The sequence below is a fragment of the Hypomesus transpacificus genome, chromosome 20 (genome assembly GCF_021917145.1).
Source record: "Hypomesus transpacificus isolate Combined female chromosome 20, fHypTra1, whole genome shotgun sequence".
In the NCBI taxonomy this organism is placed as follows: Eukaryota; Metazoa; Chordata; class Actinopteri; order Osmeriformes; family Osmeridae; genus Hypomesus; species Hypomesus transpacificus.
The window spans coordinates 2,848,927-2,870,795 of NC_061079.1; the positions used below are offsets into that span (position 1 = coordinate 2,848,927).

The 21,869-nt window shown below is 44.7% G+C and overlaps 1 protein-coding gene across 5 annotated transcripts in view; it reads left to right on the plus strand.

The window, feature by feature from the left end:
* The window catches only part of rapgef6 (Rap guanine nucleotide exchange factor (GEF) 6), a 78,720-nt gene that overhangs the window by 34,275 nt on the left and 22,576 nt on the right, over positions 1-21,869 (plus strand). For all 5 annotated transcript variants that reach the window (XM_047043345.1, XM_047043348.1, XM_047043346.1 and 2 more), the window contains 6 exons: positions 15,438-15,569; positions 17,491-17,671; positions 17,932-18,068; positions 18,823-18,981; positions 20,032-20,184; positions 21,446-21,610. In XM_047043345.1, coding sequence (XP_046899301.1) covers positions 15,438-15,569; positions 17,491-17,671; positions 17,932-18,068; positions 18,823-18,981; positions 20,032-20,184; positions 21,446-21,610 — 927 coding nt within the window. The remainder of the gene's footprint in view (positions 1-15,437; positions 15,570-17,490; positions 17,672-17,931; positions 18,069-18,822; positions 18,982-20,031; positions 20,185-21,445; positions 21,611-21,869) is intronic.

Sequence of the window (21,869 nt, forward strand, 5' to 3'; positions counted from 1 at the left end):
GGGTCATTTCTGACACGTCTTCTCAAGGTTCCCTCTAGCGCTTGCCTGCCAGCTGACAGTCTGAATGAACGGCAGTAACCAACGTTTGAGGACCAGTGCTGAATATTTACCATCGTCAGGGCAACCCCCGACAACACCCCTCTGCTCTCCCCTCACCCTCCCATCCACTCTTAACCCCACAGAGGACAAACCCTGGGGAAATCCCTGCCTTCTCCTCTCCTTTTCTCTGTTCTCTGGGTACTGAATAGGGAAACTTATCCCCCTCTCTGATCTGGAAATGGCTTTCCTCGTCCGTTGCTATGCCAACTGCCTGCAGCCGTGGTCCTCCAAAGTAAGTGATGTCCTAATGCCTTCTGTGACCAGCCCTGGGCTGCCCTGGCTGAGTGTGTGTGTGTGAGAGTGTGTGCGTGTTCATTTGTTCACATAATTGCATCAGAATGTGTGTGCATACAGATATGCATACCCCCCCAACTCCTTACTCTTGATAACTCTATGTAGGAGGTTAAATATTGGCCAAGCAACCAAAACAAATTCCCCTATGGTTTAAAGGAAGATGGGAAACTGAACAGTGTATTAGCATGAACCAAATAATGCCAATACCAATAGAATTCCAGGTATTTGACAATATGGGTTAAAGCAGAGCAAGAATGGTCAAAGTACGGTTAAATGAAATACGCATTTAATAACATTGCAAATGAATAAAATCAATTACAAGGCAAACATGTTACAAAATGAAGGCTTTAAATCTTACCCACTCTACCGTGATCATTGTAAATCAGAGAGAAAGCAAGAGGTGAGCAAGGAGTAGGACAGTAGGACAAGGGAGAACTGAGGAGAAGGTCTCAGGAGATGAAGAATCCAAAGAACAATGCATTACAATTCCCTTTGTACACAAGAACAACCAATCAGACCACATCTTGAATGGGGTGTGAGAGCCATCAAGTTGAGACCGTCCAGGTTTGACACCCAGCCTTACATCTACTATATACTAAACCTCATCAAGCATGTGTAGCCAGGTGAAAGTTCTGTTCAGGTGAGGGGGGTGTAGCCAGGTGATGGGTCAGGGCTGCTATAAGTCCTTTCATGGCGGGGGATGGTGGAGGACTGGGGTGCCCTGGTGGCTCACTGGTCAAGTGCGGGGACAACATGGACTGAGGCTTTTGAATCTGGGCCAGACAATTTCCTGCATGTCTTACTCCCCTCTCTCTCCCTCACGTTTCCTGTTACTGTCTATCCCAATCCCAATAAACCGTTTTAAGGTGTTAGCAAGGAATCAGGTTTGCCCAATAGTAAAGCTCCATGGTAATGCCGGATGGTGACAGTCTCTGGTAAGGTCCCACAGTAATGGCCTATGGTAATGCTCCCTGGTAACGAGCCATAGTAACACCTCATGGTAACACTCCGTGGTAAAACTCCATGGTAACATCCCATGGTAATGCTCCATGGTAACACCCCATGGGAGCCCAGTGCATAGCTGCAATCTCATACAGAATAACAAATTTAATATCTCACCCCTGGAATTCTTATTAGTGTGTTTTCCAGCTGTGTTTACACACACGGAAACACACACACACACTGGCTGCTTAGTGTGGTTAAGGGCCTTTTTAATTGGAGCTGATGTGAACCGTCTTTGGTGGGGAGGTCTCCTAAAGGTTAATTCAGTTTTCCTGTTTTGGCCTTTTAGCTTCAGAACCATCTGAAACACCTGTATGGAGTGAAGCAGTATTTATATCAGGACCCAGAAGCTTATGTCTGGTAGCATGGTCTGTACTACTAGTGTAAGTTCTGGGGAACTGTTCATGAGAATCTGTTCATCAGGGTGTTTGTGCAAATGTATCGTACAGACATAAAATTGTGCAGATCAGTACGATTATGAGCCCAATTGGCCAAATGGTGGTGCTATAGTCAATGTTAAAAACATCACATTTCAAGCCACGCCCCTCGCACCATAAATTGGATTGACTTTGGATTACCAATCACTACCAAATTTGGTGGATCATTACTGGACCACGGTTATAAAAAATGGTTGTTGATAGCTTATTTCGTATGCAAGATATTGATCAATTAGCTTCAAAGGGAGTGTGGTTCAGCAAATGTATCTGGGGGCTTTTATTTAGAAACTGGGGCTTGTTTTTCAGGGGCTTTTATTTTGAAACTGGGCCTTGATTTTTACATATATAGACATATGATAACTAAACCAAGCCAATGAGCTCTTTAAAGATGGCGGCCCCATACATTTCTATGGAAAGTGCTCAGTGGTGCAGTGAGGCAATCGAGAGTCCGAAACGGACTGTGACATCTTTCAGATGGATGACGATAATGACGATAGATTTATCAATTTACGCCCAGTAACCCCTTAACCAAATAAGATGTGCTTTTAGCTTACGTTGTCATGAGTATCTGGCAGTTTTTAGAAATCAAATCTGTGATTGGAAGATATTAAGAAGATATTAAGGCAGGAGTCATGGGATTTAAGTTCCCATATTTGGACTGGTCCGGCTGGAAAGGGCGTGTACCTGCAAAGATGGCGGCGACGTCCAAACATGCAACACGGAACACTTTGCATTCTCTATTGGCTGACAGTGTCCTCATTTGGGACTGGCTGGCTGCTCCTCTCTGACCCCTCCCCCAGCAGGAGAGGGAGAGAGAAAGGTAGAAACGGATAGACACACAGAAAGAGAGATATGGGTAGAAAGAGAGAGACAAAGATACAGCAAGAGAGACATAGACGGCGAGAGAGCTAGAGCCAAGGTCTTCTTCACAGTCATGTATTAATCATAGAGCCCCTCCACCTCACTAATGGTGCTCTCTTCTCTGGATCTCTGTCTCTTCATTTGGTCAGCTCTGGAGGAGGGAAAGGGGGGGGGGGGGGGTTGACAAGTCTTGGGGGTGAGGGAGGTTAGCTGGTCTGGGGAGTGAGGTAAGGGAGGTTAGCTGGTCTGTGGGGTGAGGTGCAGAAGGTTAGCTTGTCTGGATGGGGAAGGGAGGTTAACTGGTCTTGAGGATGAAGGAGGTTGACTGTTCAGGGAAATGAGGGGGTGTCCTATCCTTTTTGGAGTTTCGCATGGGGTAAGGGGGTTGAGGGAGTTTGGCTGTTCTGGGCCGGTCCTGAGCCCTGAACAACACCAAGCCTCCACTACATCCCCTTTGCCCCCTGTCAAGTGAAACTCTGGTATGTTACCTGGAGTATTATTTAATAGTGTACAACGTGTAATTAAATGAGGAGTGAAAGTATTGGAAATCAGCTCTTTGAAAATAAATGCTCTTTTGCTGTGGTGATATATGGGACTAGAATTATGTTGAAGCCCCAGGAAAACCAAATCCACAAAATCGTTAACTATGTAATTTAGGATCTTATGTACATATTAGTAGACATCTAAAAGTATTAGACATTAGTTTGAATCAAACATCGAAACATTGTCAAGTTTTTGTAACGTTCCTGACAGTGGGTTTTAATTGAGGGCGGTTATGCTAAGGTATTTATTACTAGCACTATTGTAGGTCTAATTTCACCATACAGCGCTTGTACATTTGCAATGTGCTGGCAGTTTTAACATCAGTAAACACATCAATGTATGTAACAATTCACTTATCTATATCTCTGAAAGTATAACGAATTATAAAGTTTGAGTTAAACTTTGAATATTAACCAGAGTGCCCGGTTCTCGAAATATCAGACCAGACTCGCAGCAGACCAGAGGACCAATCAGAGTGAAGGGGCTGTGACGCGAAGATCATTGTTTGATGTTGAAAGGCTTATCCAAACAACGTCAATCCCGGCACTGCACTCCGTTGGGTTATAAAGAGGACGTATGCAGAATTTGAACTTTGCAGAGTATCTGAGGGTGGCATCTAACATTGCATGTGAACGTTGTGCTAACTATCTATTTTAATAGTAGAGTAATATAGACAGCAAAGCACTTTATATCTCACCATTCAGTGACCATTTGAATGGGATTTATTTTCAGATGGCAGGGCTTCTGCTTTGTCCTTTGATTATAAATCAGATGGCTCAAGCATAATATTGTAGGGCTGGACTAAGTGGAATTATTTGCGCCATTGCTGTACGTGACTGTTGCTATGAAAGATTGTTTGACATAGGCAGAGCTGTTGAGATGTCAAGCGACCAGCCACGTCTACACAGTTTTGAGAAATGGGTTAAACAGGAAGATTAGCTGGTTTTAAACGAGGGTTTCTGATATTTCTGAATATTTATTTTAATTCCGATTTTTGTGGATGCTCAATGAGATGCTAAACTTTGATATCATATATACATTTTCACTGTATGAAACCAATTTTCTTGTGGCTTTAAATGCATAGGGAATGGTGGTAGTCTCACTATTCATAATCTCCTCAAATAACTACACACATTAAGGCTTTGCTGTGCCACATGGTGTGATGGATTTGATGAATCACTTGAAAGTAAACATAGATAGTGACAGTCAGGAAGTAATGATGTTACAACAGTCACAGAGAAAGAGATTCTCAGCTCCCAGCCCAGGACCACTCTCAGGGCAGAGAGAGATCATAGGTGGAGCGTTCCCCATAGTCATCACAAGGGACGTTTACCCAGTTCTTTCTCCTGACCCTGAACATCTATTCAACCTGACAAATATAATATACAATATACATATATTTTTATTAGTATTAGGTAGACTTGTACCTTTAGTATAGTTAGACCACATATTTAAGTTTTAGGATTCCTATATATTTAATGTATGCACCTTCCTGCCAAAGTAAATTCCTTGTCTGTGCAAACTTTCATGGCGAATAAAACCCTTTATTTCTATTGATTAGTGAATAACATAAGTACACAGGAAATCCAATTTTCCTCCACAATGCACTGTGAGACCATGACTCTGCCTTAGACTGTGACTCTTGTGATCTTTTCGATGTTGCGTAATGCGGCTACGAAGCCTTGAATTGATAGATTTACTATCAGACAGCCACCACTGGGAATGAGAAAGACAGACAGGAAGGCAGAGAAATGAAGGCAGAGAGACGGCCAGGAAGGCAGAAGGAGAGACGGGAAGTCAGACTGACAGAGAAGGAGAGAGACAGGTAAACAGGTACAGTACCCTTTCCGTCTTGCTGACTTAGCTTAAAAGAAAGAGACAAAGAGAGGGTGAAAAAGAGGAGGAGACAGAGAGGAAGAGGTTTCAGTGGGGTTGAAGGATAATTTACAGTGGATGGGATATTAGGGACTTTACCTGTGGTTGTGTTCGTGTATGTACATGTGTGTTTGGCCTTGCTTCTAAAGCAAGCAATATTGATCCTTACCACCCAGACTTCCTGTCCAAATGACACCTTAACCCTCCCTAGACACACACACACACACAGACACGGAACACATGAATCCACTCAAGTCTATTCATCATTGTATAGTTTTTGACCTGGGTCTGTTGAGAAATAAAATGAAGCAGATCATACCTCTCAGTCCACTGAGGTGACTGTATGGCTGAATCACACACTGTCAGATGTTTGCGTATGTGGGGGCAAGCACTGTGTGTGTCTGTTTGTGTGTGTGTCTGTGTCTGTGCAGAGGGCAGGATAGATGGTGTGTGTGTGCATGCGTGTATGATTCCCATACTTGTTTGTAGTGTTAGGGACTTAAATGGCCTGTGAGGGTTTATGTCTGTGCGCACACACACACACACACACATTAGAGGATCCATTACTGACTTCCCCAGCACCTCTCTCCTCCAGGTCTGCATCGGACACCCTAATAGATGATATTCAAGGGCCTTTTTATATACAAATGGAATGTGTGCATGCGCACTTGTTTATGTACCTTTCCAGTCAGATTGAGTCTGACTGCAACCTAAGCCAGCTAACACCTAGCTGACGATCTGTGTTGCTGTGGCACAGCAGGGCCGTTACTTGAATGGGTCATTATCTAGGTATGCAGAGGTCTGTTAACGACCATTCATTTGAATCAGGTGAGTTGGAGCAGGGAAACATCTAAAACGTGCAGGACGGGGTCCCTGAGGACCAGGGTTGAAGACCTGAAACCTGTTTTAGAAGACTACGTTGAAGGGCCGACCTACCCTCAACACATATTCGCTGTACAATAAAATGGGGAGGGCGGCTGCCTACTAGGAGGACCAAATCAACAAAGGAAGAAAAGGGAGGATAAATACAAGGTTGTGGGGTTGTCAATTCCTGGGTCCCGACCATGACAGGAACTTGATTCTCACCACAAAAGTTATTGAGAACACCGGGGATTGTCACCACTCCCGGGGACCGCTGTCGCCGCTCCTCCCGACCTCGACCGGGGCTGACTGCGTGGCCGGCGGCTGGCTCGACTCGGTCCCTCTCTGAAGGTGGCGGCACATGGAAAAGAACCACAAAACCTTTTTTACACACTTGACGGCTGGGACACATTCCTTACGGAAGGGGACACAGCCCCTAGGAACGCAGCCAGACATGTCACTGCGGTCGCTTGTCAGCCCGTTCACCAAATGTTCTTAAGAACAAATCTGTTCTTAAACCCCACTAACACAGTTTTCACGAAGATTCGTGCATTCACCAATGTTTTCTTATTTGGGATTTGTTCTTAGGTAGGAACAGAATCTGCACACACCCAAGAGCACTCTTACACACAATTGAGAGCTGGCGGCGGAGAAAGATGCGAGCAAAGCCATTCAGTCCGTTGTGGCAACGCTGCCCAATATCTAGAAGTGAAAGCCGGAGCAAGAACAATCTTTGATACCCACAGAGTTTGTTTGATTTTCCAGCTAGCTCCGTTAGTGGTGAAGGAGTTAGCTAAGGTGAACGCTAGCGATTGGTTATGCCAGATCCAGAGTGGCTCTGGGTAGATCCAATAGTTTTAAACTTCAACAGAGTACCCGCCTTCAAGGAAGTTAACGCTTGTCAATGGAGCGAGCCCAGACTATGTACAAATGAAATGTACGAGTTCAGTTCTGCGCCCTTCTCCAGATACAGCGTTCACTGCGTGCATGAGTATTTGCATTCCATGCATCGGTTTTATTTACTACTTTGGATCCACCGCTGACGCTAAATATGATGTGTCGTTTGTCGCTAACTTCTTGCAGCAGTACCTCCACTTCAGAATTCCTAAAGTTTTTCTTTCTTTTGGAGTCGAGGCCTCCACCATCTTTACCACGTCTTTTCAATATTTCTCAGAGTGTGCACACGGCCCAGCCATCTCATGCCCTTTTATGGGAATTAACGGGGCGTTCAACCTATGCTAAATAGGAGCAACGGGGCACGAGCTTACAATTTACGACATATTGGGATTTATCATTCTAAGACTACACCTGCGAACAATTCTGCTGTTTAGGAACACGTCATGAATCACACGTTGACTTTTCTTAGGAACTTTCTTAGAAACAAATCTAAGAAATAGCTTAGGAAGATATTGGTGAATGAGGCCCACTGAGCGGCCGCAACATCCGACGGGTTTCTGCAGGCCGTCACACATATTTTTTCAATACAGTCGTGGCCATAAGTTTTGGCAATGACAAATGTTGTGTTTTGCAACGTTTGCTGGTTCAGTATTTGAGGAAAATCTTTCTAATTTTCTATAGAATTCTGGAATATAATAAGGCACATTTCATGTAAGCTTTTTTGAGGCGAAAATTTTCAATATGCAAATAGTCCCCTCTTTTACAGCAGTCAATCTGCTCTTAAAATCCAATCAGAATGATAGAATGATTTCACCTGGCTAAAACTAGTTCACACTTTCCCCTGTGCTGATGATATGACTTCCTGAAATTATGTTAGCAGTCATTTTATGCCAAGAACCAGCAAGCTTTGCAAACACAAAATGTATGTCACTCCAAATACTTTTGGCCACGGCTGTATATAAGGCCCTCTCTGAGGACTCTGACAGTTCCCCACTTCTGTCAACTGTCCACAAACTTTGCAGTGCACCTGTCTTGCTGCAGTCCTCAAATTTTATTCCACCCAGCTAACCAATCACCATTTAGAAAAAAGACGTATGATTGGCTGAGCCGAAACGGACAAAATACAGAATACAAAACGAAACAAAGGAAATAAGATGTACAGCTAGTTTGATAGCCTGCAGGTTGTAGGACTGGCTGGCTGTTTCCTGTCTGGCTGGCTGTTTGTGTGCTTTTGGGCCGCAGGTGCCAGTAACAACACAGACAGAACCCAGGGGTGGGAGAGCCCCTGTATGCATCCCTGGGTCAACCTGTAAGAGCTTATTTGTGTTGGAGGTAGAGGACAGGAAGCATATGTACTGTATGCTCCAGGGGGCCATGGGAAGGTTGTGTTTGTGTGTGACCAAGGGATTGTGTGAGCATGTGTGTGTGTGAGTAAGAGTGCTCTGGTTCTGGTGGACAGGTTGTGTGATATTGTCCTTGATTGGGTTGGTGCTGGTCATGGCTGTACTTCCTGAGAGATCCCAGACAGCTTCCTCACATACACAGGACACACACACACATCTCCACACACAGGACACACACACATCTCCACGAACAGAAAACACACACACACCTCAACACACATGACACACACACCCACACACACATCTCCACATACAGGACACACACAACCACACACATCTCCACACACAAGACACATGGGGAACCCTGCCATGTCTCTCTGTCTTTGTTCCCCCCCACCCCCCTTTTCTCATATTTCTTTCTCTTTTTGTCCAGTTTATATCTCTCATTTGTTCTCTCCCATCTCCATTTATGTCATCCTTTCACTACCTCTCTCCTTCCCTCCTTCCCTCTCTTGTTCACCCTTTCCATCGTCAATGCTTTTGTCATCCTCTTGCCTCTCACTTTCCCTCTCTCTCTTTTGTTCCTAACTTTGTTTCTCTCTCTGTGTGTGTCCCACTGCTACTTGTGTATGACAGAGAAGACCGGTCACTAGGGGACATGGAAAGGCATTGGCCACAGGTCACTGTCACTCGATTATTTCATGAATATTCATGAAGCACATCAGTCTGCGCTGACAGTACTGAATGTCTGTCTCATCAACATCCATTCTAATTTCCATTTCGACATACTCCTCCCTCTATCTAGCTCCATCCCCCTCTCTCTCTCTTCCCCATGTTTGCTCTCTCTATCCTTTCTGCCCCTCCTTCTGTATCTTTCCTTGCTCACTCCATCCTCCCTGCTATCAAATCTCAGGGTGAAGACTGTTCTCTCCTTTATTCTCTTCTCTGTCCCATCCTCTCTTCTCCTTCACATGTCACCTCCAATTCTAACTTCCATTCAGTACTCCCTTGTGTTCTTTTCCTCTTTCTCTCTAACATATTCACTATGTCTCTTTCCATCTTACACACACACACACACACACACACACACACACACGTCCACACACTTCCAAACGGTGCATGAGTGATTAGAGAGAATAGAATAAATGGCTGACAGCTCTTGAAGGCAGTGTGTGTGTTTCTTGTGGTCCTTAAAAGTTTACGTGCTATATCTACAGAGTTCCTACATTTAGAATTAGTATTGGGGTTGTAATTACATTAAGAGTTGGGTATAGGAGTTAGAGATTTTATGGTTAGAAGCTGTTAGGTTTAGGGTTAGGGAAAACAAAGATTTTTAATGGGACTGAATTGTGATTCCTCACAATAATAGCTATACACACATGTGTACTAGTCTGTTCATACCGACTGAGAAGCTGGCTGACTGGCTGTATATTTTAGTTTGTTCATTCTCAGCTCTTGTCTATCGGAAAGTCTAGCAATACTGAATCTACAGGGCTGTCTTCATGGCTATAGCCCTGGACTGTTCTATAAGCCTCCTTAGTTCCTCTTGCTTTATTTGGATGGTCATTTTACGTAGCTGTGGCGACTCTCAGGGTTCCAATCCTGTCTCCCACTCTCTCTCCCACTGTCCCTCCTGTCTCTCCCCATCCCTCCGTTCTCCCCCTCTTTCTCCTTCCTTTCTCTCCAGTCTCCCCGTCTTCTTCCTGTCTCCCCCTCTCTTTCCTGTCTCCCCCTCTCTTTCCTGTCTCCACCTCTCCCTCCTGTCTCCCCCTTTCCTCTTCCTGCCTCTTCCCTCCTGTCTCACCCCCTCTATCCCTCGTCTCCTCTTTGTCTCCCCACCCCCATCTTCTTTCCCAGCTGTCTCTCCTATGCGCCCCTAAGGTTTGCCTGCTACTTTTTAGCCTGCCATATACAGTGCCCTCCAAAAGTATTGGAACAGTGAGGCGAATTCCTTTATTTTTGCTGTAGACTAAAAACATTTGGGCTTGACATCAAATAATGAACGTGAGACCAGAGATCAACGTTTCAGCTTTTATTTCCAGGTATTTACATCAGGATCTGATGCACAACTAAGAAAATATCACATTTTGTTTGAATCCACCCATTTGTCATGTGAGCAAAAGTATTGGAACAGATATACTTAAAACATATTTAAGTGAATAAGACTTAATATTTAGTTGCAAATCCTTTGCTTTCAATAACTGCAGCAAGTCTGTGACCCATTGACGTCACCAAACTTTTGCATTCTTCCTTTTTGATGCTTTCCCAGGCTTTCACTGCAGCCTCTTTCAGTTGTTGTTTGTTTTGTGGGGTTCCTCCCTTCAGTCTCCTCTTAAGCAGGTAAAATGCATGCTCTATAGGGTTTAAGTCTGGAGATTGACTTGGCCAGTCTAATACCTTCCATTTCTTGCCCCTGATGAACTCCTTTGTTGTTTTGGCAGTGTGTTTTGGGTCGTTATCTTGCTGCATGATGAAGGCTCTGCCAATCAGTTTGGTTGCATCTTTCCTTAAATTGGCAGACAAAATGTTTCTGTAGACTTCCGAGTTCATTTTGCTGCTGCCATCATGTGTTACATCCTCAATGAAGATTAATGAGCCCGTCCTAGAAGAAGCCATGCAAGCCCAAGCCATGACATTACCTCCACCGTGTTTCACAGATGAGCTTGTGTGTTTGGGATCATGAGCAGTTCCTTTCTTTCTCCAAACTTTAGCCTTTCCATCACTTTGGTAAAAGTTAATCTTTGTCTCATCAGTCCATAAAACTTTGTCCCAGAATTTTTGAGGTTCATCTCTGTACTTTTTGGCAAATTCCAGCCTGGCCTTCCTATTCTTCTTGCTAATGAGTGGTTTGCATCTTCTGGTGTAGCCCTTGTACTTTTGTTCATGAAGTCTTCTGCGAACAGTAGATAGTGATACCTTCACTCCTGCCATCTGGAGGTTGTTGCTGATCTCACTAACAGTTGTTTTAGGGTCTTTCTTTACAGCTCTCACAATGTTTCTGTCATCAACTGCTGATGTTTTCCTTGGTCTACCTGTTCGACGTCTGTTACTTAGTACACCAGTAGTTTTCTTCTTCTTCAGGACATTCCAAATGGTTGTACTGGCTATGGCCAATGTTTCTGCAATGGCTCTGATTGATTTTCCATCTTCTCTAAGACTCACAATTGCTTGTTTTTCACCCAAAGACAGCGCTCCGGTTTTCATGTTGTTTTCACCTCTGAATACAGTCTGCATAGACAAAACCTATCTTACCCAATCTGAACCTGAGTGTAGACATTCAGTGGTATTTATTGATTGAATAATGTATGTAATAGGACACACCTGGGCAACAAAACACACCTGTCAGTCATATGTTCCAATACTTTTGCTCACGTGACAAATGGGTGGGTTCGAACAAAAAGGTGATATTTTCTAATTTGTGCATCAGATCCTGATGTAAATACCTGGAAATAAAAGCTGAAACGTTGATCTCTGGTTTCACATTCATCGTTTGATGTCAAGCCCAAATGTTTTCAGTCTACAGCAAAAATAAAGGAATTGGCCTCACTGTTCCAATACTTTTGGAGGGCACTGTATCTCAAGACAACAAGGTCAGAAAGGTTTAATCCCATAGCACGCTAATTACGACTCAAATATACGTGTGTATGTCTCTGTGGGCCTGTGTGCATATGAGTGTGTGCATGCCTTCTTGTGTGAGTGTGTGTGTGTGTGTGTGTACGTCTGCATGTATGTTGGTGGTGCGTTAGAGAGCAGGCCCTCCATGTTGATGTGATGGAGTCACACAGCAGAAGGAGGCCTGCATGTATATTTTATAACGAACAGTCATCATTCATTAGTGATGAGAGAAGGAGACCCCCCCCCCCCCCTGTGAGGAAAAAAGGGGACGGAGGGAGGGAGGTGAGAGATGGAGGCATTAGGGGAAAAAGGGGAGAAGTGGAGGGGGTAGGGGAAAAGAGAGGAGGGTGTTGACAGGGGAAAAGAAGAGAGGAGAGGTGGAGGGGGTGGGAGAAGAGGAAAGAAGAGGAGAGTGAGAGCAATTGAAGATGGAGGTCTGAATGATGACCTTAAGACAGCAGTAATTAGCCATACACACAGAAACACACGCATACACACACACAGAAAGTGTCTCCCCAAGTGCCCCATCTATTATCAAGCTCCCCCCCTCCTCATTTTTCTCCAGCATCCATCTTCCCTCGCTTCCTCCATCATTACTGGGGGGAGGGGGGTGCAGGGTGGTACCAGCAGCTAGCCTAAGTGCTGGGGGGGGGGGGGGGGTTGGGGTCAGTGGGGGGTGGGGGTAGACTGAACTTGTTTAATATTGCAGTGGGGCATCACGGCTCTAACCAGCTGTAGGTGTAGAGACTGAGCGGGTGTAAGTAGTGTGTGGGTGTGTGCGTGTCTGGGCAGCGAGGTTGCCAGGTTGGCAGACGTGCAGACATGGAGGATGTTTGCAGTAGATTGACTCGCTCTCAGATGAGAACTTCCTCTCTCTCCCTCATCTGCTGTAGACTGGTAAGACCTGTGTGTGTGTTCCGGGGGGGGGGGGGGGGGGGGGGGGCACAGATAGAGACAGACGTGTGACAGAGAGAGATATATTTTAATGATATGAGATATATTTTATGTGTGTCTGCGTCTGATCAAAAACTAAGGAAGACAATCACTATGTCAAGACTGTGAGCACTGTGAGCACAGCCTGGCTACAGAGAGGCTGTGCTCTCTTTGCTTTCAAGGAAAAGTGGAGACAGAGCTCCATTTCCTATCCACATGTGATCTTAAAAAACTCAAGAAACAGACATTCTTCTTCAGAATTTTGTCAAAATTGTGAAATTGGAACTTTCACAATTAGTTCTGTTCAATTTTGTCATCAAAGTATGTACCAAGCTGCCAGTGGAACATTGATATTATGCCCAAGGCATAACATATTTTCAATGTTATTACTTCTCCCTCTGTTCTATTCACACTATGTAATGACTACTAGAATGTTCAGTGTGAGTATGAAAACATGTAGGCCTATCTTTATATGTGTGTTGTATGTATACTTTATTACTTTATTTATGATTGTACTGACACACGCACACACACAGATCCTTCAGCCAGCTGCCAACTGTCTGTTTTGTGTCAGTGGTTTCTTTGTTTGAGCAAGTGTTTATGGATCTGTTTTTTTGTCTACAAAATTGCTAATGTTAAATTAAAACCCAAACCCAATTAAAAAACGATGTTTATTTTAACACCGTATAAGTGTCTGTATGCATCCACACTATATGTGGCGCGTCAAAGTAACCCTTTTGAAAGTGTTAAAAAGTCAACACCAATTGGAGTTGATTCAACACTCAACATTGTTACAAATCAACACCACTGAATCTAATCTAAAAACTTAACACTTAGCCTTTAGGTGTTCTTCAAGCAATTTGTCTTTTATTGAAGTTACTTGTATTTAAAATATATGTTCTCTCATCATTCATCTCGTCAAAAGTGGTGGGGCAAAATTTGGGAACCATCTGCACTGACTGTTTTTTAATACAGTCTATGCTCGATGGCGTTAGCAGTGATGCGTTGTTGAGAGGGGTGGTAGATGCTCTGCCTCTGGGCCCGGGTTGGCTGTAGCTAGGAGATCACTGTGACTGACAGGTGCATTCACTTGTCGCAGTTAGCGTTTGAAGTAGTGCGTTTTTTATCAACTTGGTCAATTGCAAGATTTCGATTTTTTTTATAGTAGACACATTAAATGCGCTCAATACTCCGCTGAGTCTAAAGTGTTGGGGCGGAGCAAATGCATGCTCGCCACACGTGTGCCGGCTCTGATCAGAACAGTCACTCAAATTACAGTGAACACATCACCTCAACAATTCAAAATACTCCATACAAGCATTGGCCATATTTTAGCTCATCTCCTCTTGATGTGGACGCTCCTTTATTTACTTTGCTTCTTCTGAATTGGTAGGATCATCAAAGCTGTAATTCTTCATTGGTATTCTTACAGATTTCAGGACTCCCTTGCACTCCACATAAACCAGCATGTCTTTGGAATAAAGCGCAAATCTCATTCTTAGCAACCTGATGTTTTTATACTTTGTTTACTGAATTTGTGATCGTGATAACTAATAACCACACTGGTGTAAGTGTAGCCGGTGTGTATCGGGTAAAACTCACTCCTCAAGTATGAAACAGGCCACCGGCTTCAACGAAGAGCTAGCTTTTCGTTGGCGTAGCTGGTAGTGGTTGCGCTTGGAACGTCAGATGTGGCGTGTTCGATCCACAGTGAGGGATATGAATGATGAACATCGGTCCGGATACCTCTGACAGAGCAAGACCACGTCTGGTGGCAACTGGTGGCATAAGACATAACGCACGAGGAGTACCAACAACCGCTTCATGAGCAAATTGCCCTGTCTGTTATGAGTGGCTCGGCCTTGTTCAGTTAGCTATCTATTTGGTTCCTTACAAAACTGATGATTTCAATGGATATATTCTCAAGTTATGAAGCAAGTATTCATTATAAAATATATGTGTGACAATAGTTTTGCTTACCAAGTGTGAAAATGTACTTAAAAATTGTAGATTGAGTAGATGAAAATTGGAAAACGTTATATGATGGAGGGGCTTTGATCTGTGCCCATTAGTGTTCAATTGAACACCAATGGAGAACATCTGATTTGACTACTAACCGAGTCAAAGGCTCAACACTACCAGTGCTATTTTATGACTGTATGGTGTTATAACACCAACACTCTCTATTCAACACCGTCCTTTTCAGGGCTCGAGATTAACTTTTTGAGGCACTTGTCCTGATAAAAAAAAGTTGTGTGTGTGTTGACGTTAGCTAGCTAGAGTCGGAAGCTGTGAACCTAGCAAACATTAGCAGCATTTGTGTCGGTTAAATGTACGTAGTTAAATATCAATAATATTCAACTGTAAAGTATAGCTTCACCTTGTAAAGGATCCCTTGGTAAATCAGCTTGTGGCTCTGCCTCTGTAAAGCGATTAAAATATTTTATCGCGATTAATCGCATTATTCAATACAGTTAATTGTGATTAATCACAAATGTATTCAATTTATTTAATCTGTTCAAATTTTACCCCAATAAAAGATCACGTTAACTTCGACACCCCTAATTTTAACACATCTATGTGTTGAGGATATGTGTTTGTATCCATCTGGTGTGTGTGTGTGTGCGCATGTATGCCGTAGATCCTTTAACATCTGACTTCCTGTTTGTCTGAACAGCTTCCTGCAGACCTCAACAAGATGCACCTCACAGACCACATGCACCAGCAGGTGACACATGTGCCTCCCAGCCAATCGGGATGCAGCATCGCAAGCGACTCTGGGAGCAGCAGCCTATCAGACATCTACCAGGTAGATCACCATCCAATCATCTCACCCTCTTACTAATTAGAAAAACTAGTGCATAGTGCCTGTGATGCAGTTGATGATGAAGATATCAGTGACACAAACACAGAGATTTCTGTAATTATAGAAAATGCAGTGCTTGTGAATTTTGTGCCTGTTGTGCAGCTGCAGTTTTTATCAGTTGCTTCAGTACCTACATTTCTCTGATCACAATATAAATTCTCAAAACCTCAACTTCCACATCATCTAGTCATTTATGTATATTATAAAAGCAATTGCTCATTCTTATGAACAAATTGCTAATGCTTTTGTACATTCATGCAAATGAATGTAGCCTACTGTCTGCTGTTTCCTACATTGCCAATTGCTTTTTTCATGTTGATCAAGATGTATATTGGATGTATATTATATGTTGAATAGTCTAACCCTATCATTGTCATCCAAATCGTAGCCATGTTTTACATAATTTCAAATTTCTCTTTTACATTTAGCTAATTTGATTCGGGGGTAGCCAGTTTTTGCAATCTGTCACAGAGTCTTTAACAAGTTTGTCATAGAAAGCGTTGAACTTGATAGAACTATTACATTTTCACAAACAACTCATCAGAGCAATACACCTACATTATTTCAACTTCTTGATCCATGATAGAAAAAAAGAGGGAGGACCAATCATTAGCGCGTTTAAATGCTCGCAATGTACGGTATCGTGGGCGGAGAAAGGTGCTGCTTACCCGATGAACTGCAGGTTTGGTAAATACGACGTAAACTGAAGTATCACAGCGTGCGCTTTCTGCGGGTTGGCCATGGTGCTGATAACGCTACGTTTGCAAATGTGCGTACATGAGGGCCTTAGTCTCTCCCCCTCTCACTGTCAGACTGTTTGTTTTTGTCATGCTGATGTCGTTTTTCAAGACTTCCCTGTTGATTCTTGACAATGAGACATATATGCTGCACCCTATGCTCTCTCTCTCTCTCTCTCTCTCTCTCTCTCTCTCTCTCTCTCTCTCTTGCTGTCTCTCTGCCTCTCTCACCCAACCTCCCTCCCCCAGTGTGATGTGTTGACGTGGGATGGAAGGAGACGAGAGGTTGAGAGAAAATATATGAAAGAGTGGAGAAGATGGGAAAGGATGAGTGAAGAGGAGAGGTTGGGTTCGGAGAAGAAGATGGGAGCGGAGAGTAGGCAAGAATGAAAAAAAAAGACTCAATGTAATATGTAAGAATAAACCTTCTCCTGAAGGAGCAGCCAGACAGATGGCCTACAGTGTTAAACAATCCACAGATCCCAAACTCCAGGGCTGTTGGTTCGAATCCCATCTCTGTAGAGCCGTACCCTTCAAACATCTGTCCCAACAGCAGGACCCATATGGGAACCAGGAATAACACACTTTACATTCAAATGAGAATATTTAAATAGAATTTAAATTGTGATTGAATCATTATTACATATCCAAATCAGGGCGATTTCTGGGATTAGAGCAGATCGGTGGTTGGGTTAAGGGGTATGTTTCTAAAGACTAAAGAAGGAATGAAGGTATGGAAGAATTGGAGGGATGGAAGGTGTGTATATTTGAGACCTTATCTGGGCTCAGTGCTCAGTTTTTCCAAGAGAAGGAGAGAGAATATCTACAATGTTAGTTGTTGGAGGTCCTTTCTCTCACCCATCTCTAGATGCCATCTGTTCGGAACAATAATCTGTGCATCTGTTTTTTCTCCCTGCCTTCCAATCCTCCCTCCTTCTCCATGGTTCTTCCTTTTCACTCTCCTCTTACCCTTTCTTCACCCCACTCCTCCCACACCCCTCCATCCTTCCTCCCCTCTCCTCTCTATTCCCCTTTCATCCCTCCTCCCTCTAATCCTTACCCCTTTACTCCTCTCCTCTCTCCTCTCCCCCTTTCCCTTCTTTCTCTCTCCCTCTCCCTCCCCCAAGGCCACAGAGAGTGAGCTGGGGGACGTGGACCTGTCTGGCCTGCCAGAGGCGGCAGTGGACTCTGAGGAAGAGGAGGAGGAGGATGAAGATATTGAGCAGGCGTCTGCTGCCCTCCTAGGGAGAGACCTGGTCAGAGAGTGTCTGGAGAAGGACCCTGCAGATCGCACCGATGACGACATAGGTAATGCACACTTCTTTACCGACTGACTTTAATGCTAGGTAAAGATAAATATTTCTTACACACACCTTAGTTATTTTGCCTGTCCTTACTATAAACATTTTCTTGTCTTCCTCTTTCCCTCGCTTCATATCCTTCCATCCCTTCTTTTCTCTAATCCATATTCTTCCATCCCTCCCTTCTCCTTCTCTCCCTCCATTATTCTCACTTTCCTCTCCCTCCCTCCATCCCTCTTTTCCTTCCCTCTTCCGTCTCACCCTCAGAGCAACTGCTGGAGTTCATGCACCAGCTGCCTGCATTTGCAAACATGACCATGTCTGTGCGAAGTGAGCTGTGCAGCGTCATGGTGTTTGAGGTGGTGGAACACGCCCACACTCTCATCCTCCACAACAAACAGGAGGTATGGAGGGAGGGAGGGAGGGAGGGAGGGAGGGAGGGAGGGAGGGAGGGAGGGAGGGAGGGAGGGAGGGAGGGAGGGAGGGAGGGAGGGGGAGAGAAGGGGTAGACAAGAGGGATGGATGGAAGAGGAGTGGGTGGGTGGATGAATGGAAGAGGAGTGGGTGGATGGATGGATGGATGGTTGGCACGTTACACATACATGGTATGGACTTAATACAAACACCCCAAAGGAAACCTACTGCAACAGAGTGTAGTTAATCATGTACTTAACCTCAGAACTAATTAATTAAGTTAAAAAGATGAAAAAAGGGACATTTTTAATGGCTCTCTGAGACAGGCAACCCCTTGACAAGCTACTAAATTACATTGCATGGACGGAACACTTCCTAACACCTGTGGAAGTGTTCCGTTTGTGGCAATCTACATCAATAGGACGAAGTGTAATACACCAGAGATGGGGACTCGAGTTAAAGACTCGTACTTGAGTCGCATTTAACATCTCTGGAATACACAAGCATATGTGCAGAAAGACGTCTATACGTACGTACTTGTGTCTGCATGCTTGCCTGTGTGTGATGGACATGCAGGCTGGGAGTAGAGGATGGGTGTGAAGGTCGGAGAGAAAGAATCTTTCAGTCTTGACACTGAAATGACACAAGACTGGAGGAGAGAGGGATGAGAGGAGAGGGATTCATAGTAAATCATCTACCCCTTTGGTGTTTGCCACTGCTGATGTCATCCCTGTGCGCCTGCAGCTGGACCTGTGGTATGTGATCCTGAACGGGGCGGTGGAGATCAGCCATGAGGACGGCAGGGTGGAGACCCTCTGTATGGGAAACAGTTTTGGTATCTCTCCCTCCCTGGCAAAACAGTACATGAGTGGAGCGGTCTGCAGCAAGGGAGACGACTGCCAGGTGAGATCAGCTCCTCTCTTTCTCGTCCGGCCATCTCTTCTTGCTCCTCCTGTCTGTTCTTGTCTTCTCCTCCTCTTCCCTCTCCTCTTTTATCACTACTTTTGTTGTGAGATAAATCCCTAATCCCTGTGATACGCAGTCTTGTTAGTGCTAGGCCTAGCGTAGCTGACTGTAAAGACAGAAAACCACTAGGCCTGACTAATGATAATATGCTATAAGTGAAAGCGTGGACTAAAGAAGAGGAAGAGTGTCTAAAATAGAGACAACAGTACAGCAGCAGTCTGAGACTCTTCTACTTTGTAGTTTCAACCCCTACCTCGTGACTGTTAATGCCCAGTCCCCGACCACTTCCTCCTCGGCTCTGCATCACTTCCTATTAGAACTTCCAGAGGTTGAGGTGCAACTCAATGAGGCGGAGGCCAACGGGCCGAGCGTACGGTGTGAGGGAGCGGCAGTCACCCATCTGTGAGCGAAAACGAAGTACAAGGAATGTTGACTGGAACTGTATGTGGACCTAGAATACTACCCTGTGGAGCCCCACACTTCCAGTTGTGGCTGTTTCTGGACCTAAAGCTATCGAGCCTCCCAAGTGTCCTGCTTCATGGACTTTTGGTTAATATTTTGAGGGAGGACACCGTTCAAGAGTAACTCGTTTGTAGAGTTGGTTTTACTAGTTCTACGACGCAAGTTTGCCTGCTGGCTTACTTATCGATGTAGAAGTGGCAGCTTTCCATCCCTCCCTCCTCTCCTCTCTTCATCCCTCCTTACTCTCTCCCCCCCCCCTCCCTCTATCCCTCCCTCTTCTCCTCCCTTGTTTCTGTCCTCCCTCCTCCTCTCGCCCCTCCGACCTTTTCTCCTTTTTCCTCCCTCCCCTCTCCTGTTCCATTCCTCCATTCTGCCCTTGTTTTTCCCTCCATGCCTCTTTCCTCCTTCTCCTGCTCCTCCAGCGACCACTCCTCTGTTCTCCTCTTTGAATACCCCACCCTGGTGGGCTGTAACATTCTTCTGTACCACAAGTTTACGCGGGTTCCTCATGTTCTCCTGGGCCAGTTTGTGTGCATTGCCCAGGATGACTACTGGCGGATCCTCAACCACGTGGAGAAGAACACGCACAAGGAGGAGGAGGAGGGTGAGATCGTCATGGTGAAGGAGCACCGTGAGCTGGACCGCAGTGGGACCAGGAAGGGTCACATCGTCATCAAGGTCAGAGCATGCCCCCCCCCCAACCCCAGTCTCCCCTCAGCCCCCAGTTCTGTGTCCCTAAACCAAAGATTCTAGAGGTTGTGCAGCTAGTCACTGAGCATTAACTGCAGATAAAGAGGTTGCAGGTATAACATCTCCACGGTGTACTTTGCTTTAGATTAAAGCGTCTCCTAACAAACATATTATTATTGTAATTGTGTTAAGATTTCCCACTTGGTCACTAGATGTTTTTATTTCACTCCTCCTTTTCAATGAAGTATAGTGAAGCCCTTTGCTGATTGAACTCTATTTTACAGCATTGTTGGCCTTGTATACCAGTACTGTACTATACTGCACATTATTTCAGTGTTCTCCACTGCACTGTAGTCTGTGATACTCAATGATACGCTAAGTGATTCTAGTGTTCTGTACCATGCTGTACACTTTGATGTGAGTCCAGACCCCATAATACAGAGTTATTGATCAGTTAATGGACTTGACTGCCCCTTCCAGGCTCTATATCCTTAGGGAACTGTATGCTCCCCCACCCACACACACACCACGCACAGGAGATCTGGGTAGCGAAGGGGGATGTCCAACTAATTTGAAAACTGCCCTGCTCTCAGTTTCTATTCCCTGAAACGCCCTGTTTCCCTTTAGCAGCCTCTGTGGTGGTCATGTGACTGTCCAGCACATATATGCGCAGAAAAGGGAAAAAGTTATTTTCTGGGTCTTGACACACATGCGGAGACACAAACTCACACACAATTTTGATGACCAGAAGTAGCCTTTGGTGGTCAGGCATGTTTGCTTGGTGATGGTATCACTTTGATCAGCTGCGTTAAAGGCAGGTTAGATCATGTTTTTGAGAAGCACTTTTTGTAATATTTTCTGAAATAAACTTCACATCCTGATAGGAACCAATAAACCTAAATATTTGGCAGTAAAATGAAATCAATCCGATATCTGTGGGCATTGCTGGACACTAATAAACACGACCAATCATTAAGGTTGGACCTGCACTAATGATTGGATGGCATTCAGACCAAATGCAATAATGGGACGGGATACTTGTCTGTCTGTATTCCTACCTCCCAGAAGTAGTCAGTTCATGTGTTTTGGAGAAGTGGCTTTTAAGAGAGGGGTAGGAAATGTTGGTTTGAATCCTTTGGAACACAAGCCAACATTGCTAGGTTTGCAGAACTTGCCTACCCTGCCTTTAAGCTGCCTACCCTGCCTTTAAGTGTTTGTATGCCTGTATGTGTGTTTGTGTGTGATGCAGGGCACCCCGGAGAGGCTGATCATGCACCTGGTGGAGGAGCCATCGGTGGTGGACCCCACCTACATCGAGGACTTCCTGTTGACCTACCGCACCTTCCTGTCCAACCCCATGGAGGTGGGCAAGAAGCTGCTGGAGTGGTTCAAGGTGGACAGCCTCCGAGACACGGTTAGTTGTCTCGTGCGTATGTGTTTGCAAGCATGTGCGTGTGTGTGTGCGCCTGCCTATAGAATGTGAGTCTGTTTATTATGTATGGAGGAGTGTGCGCCTCACTGTCTGAACTGTGATCAATACTTGTTTTGCTAGCTCAGCTGTGTGTGTTGTTAGAGGGATTTGTTTTCCACAAATCCTCCCGTACGCCATAAAGGGTGCTGCTGCACATTCATTTTATGCAGTCGATCGTTGTCACAGAGACATCATTTGGCTT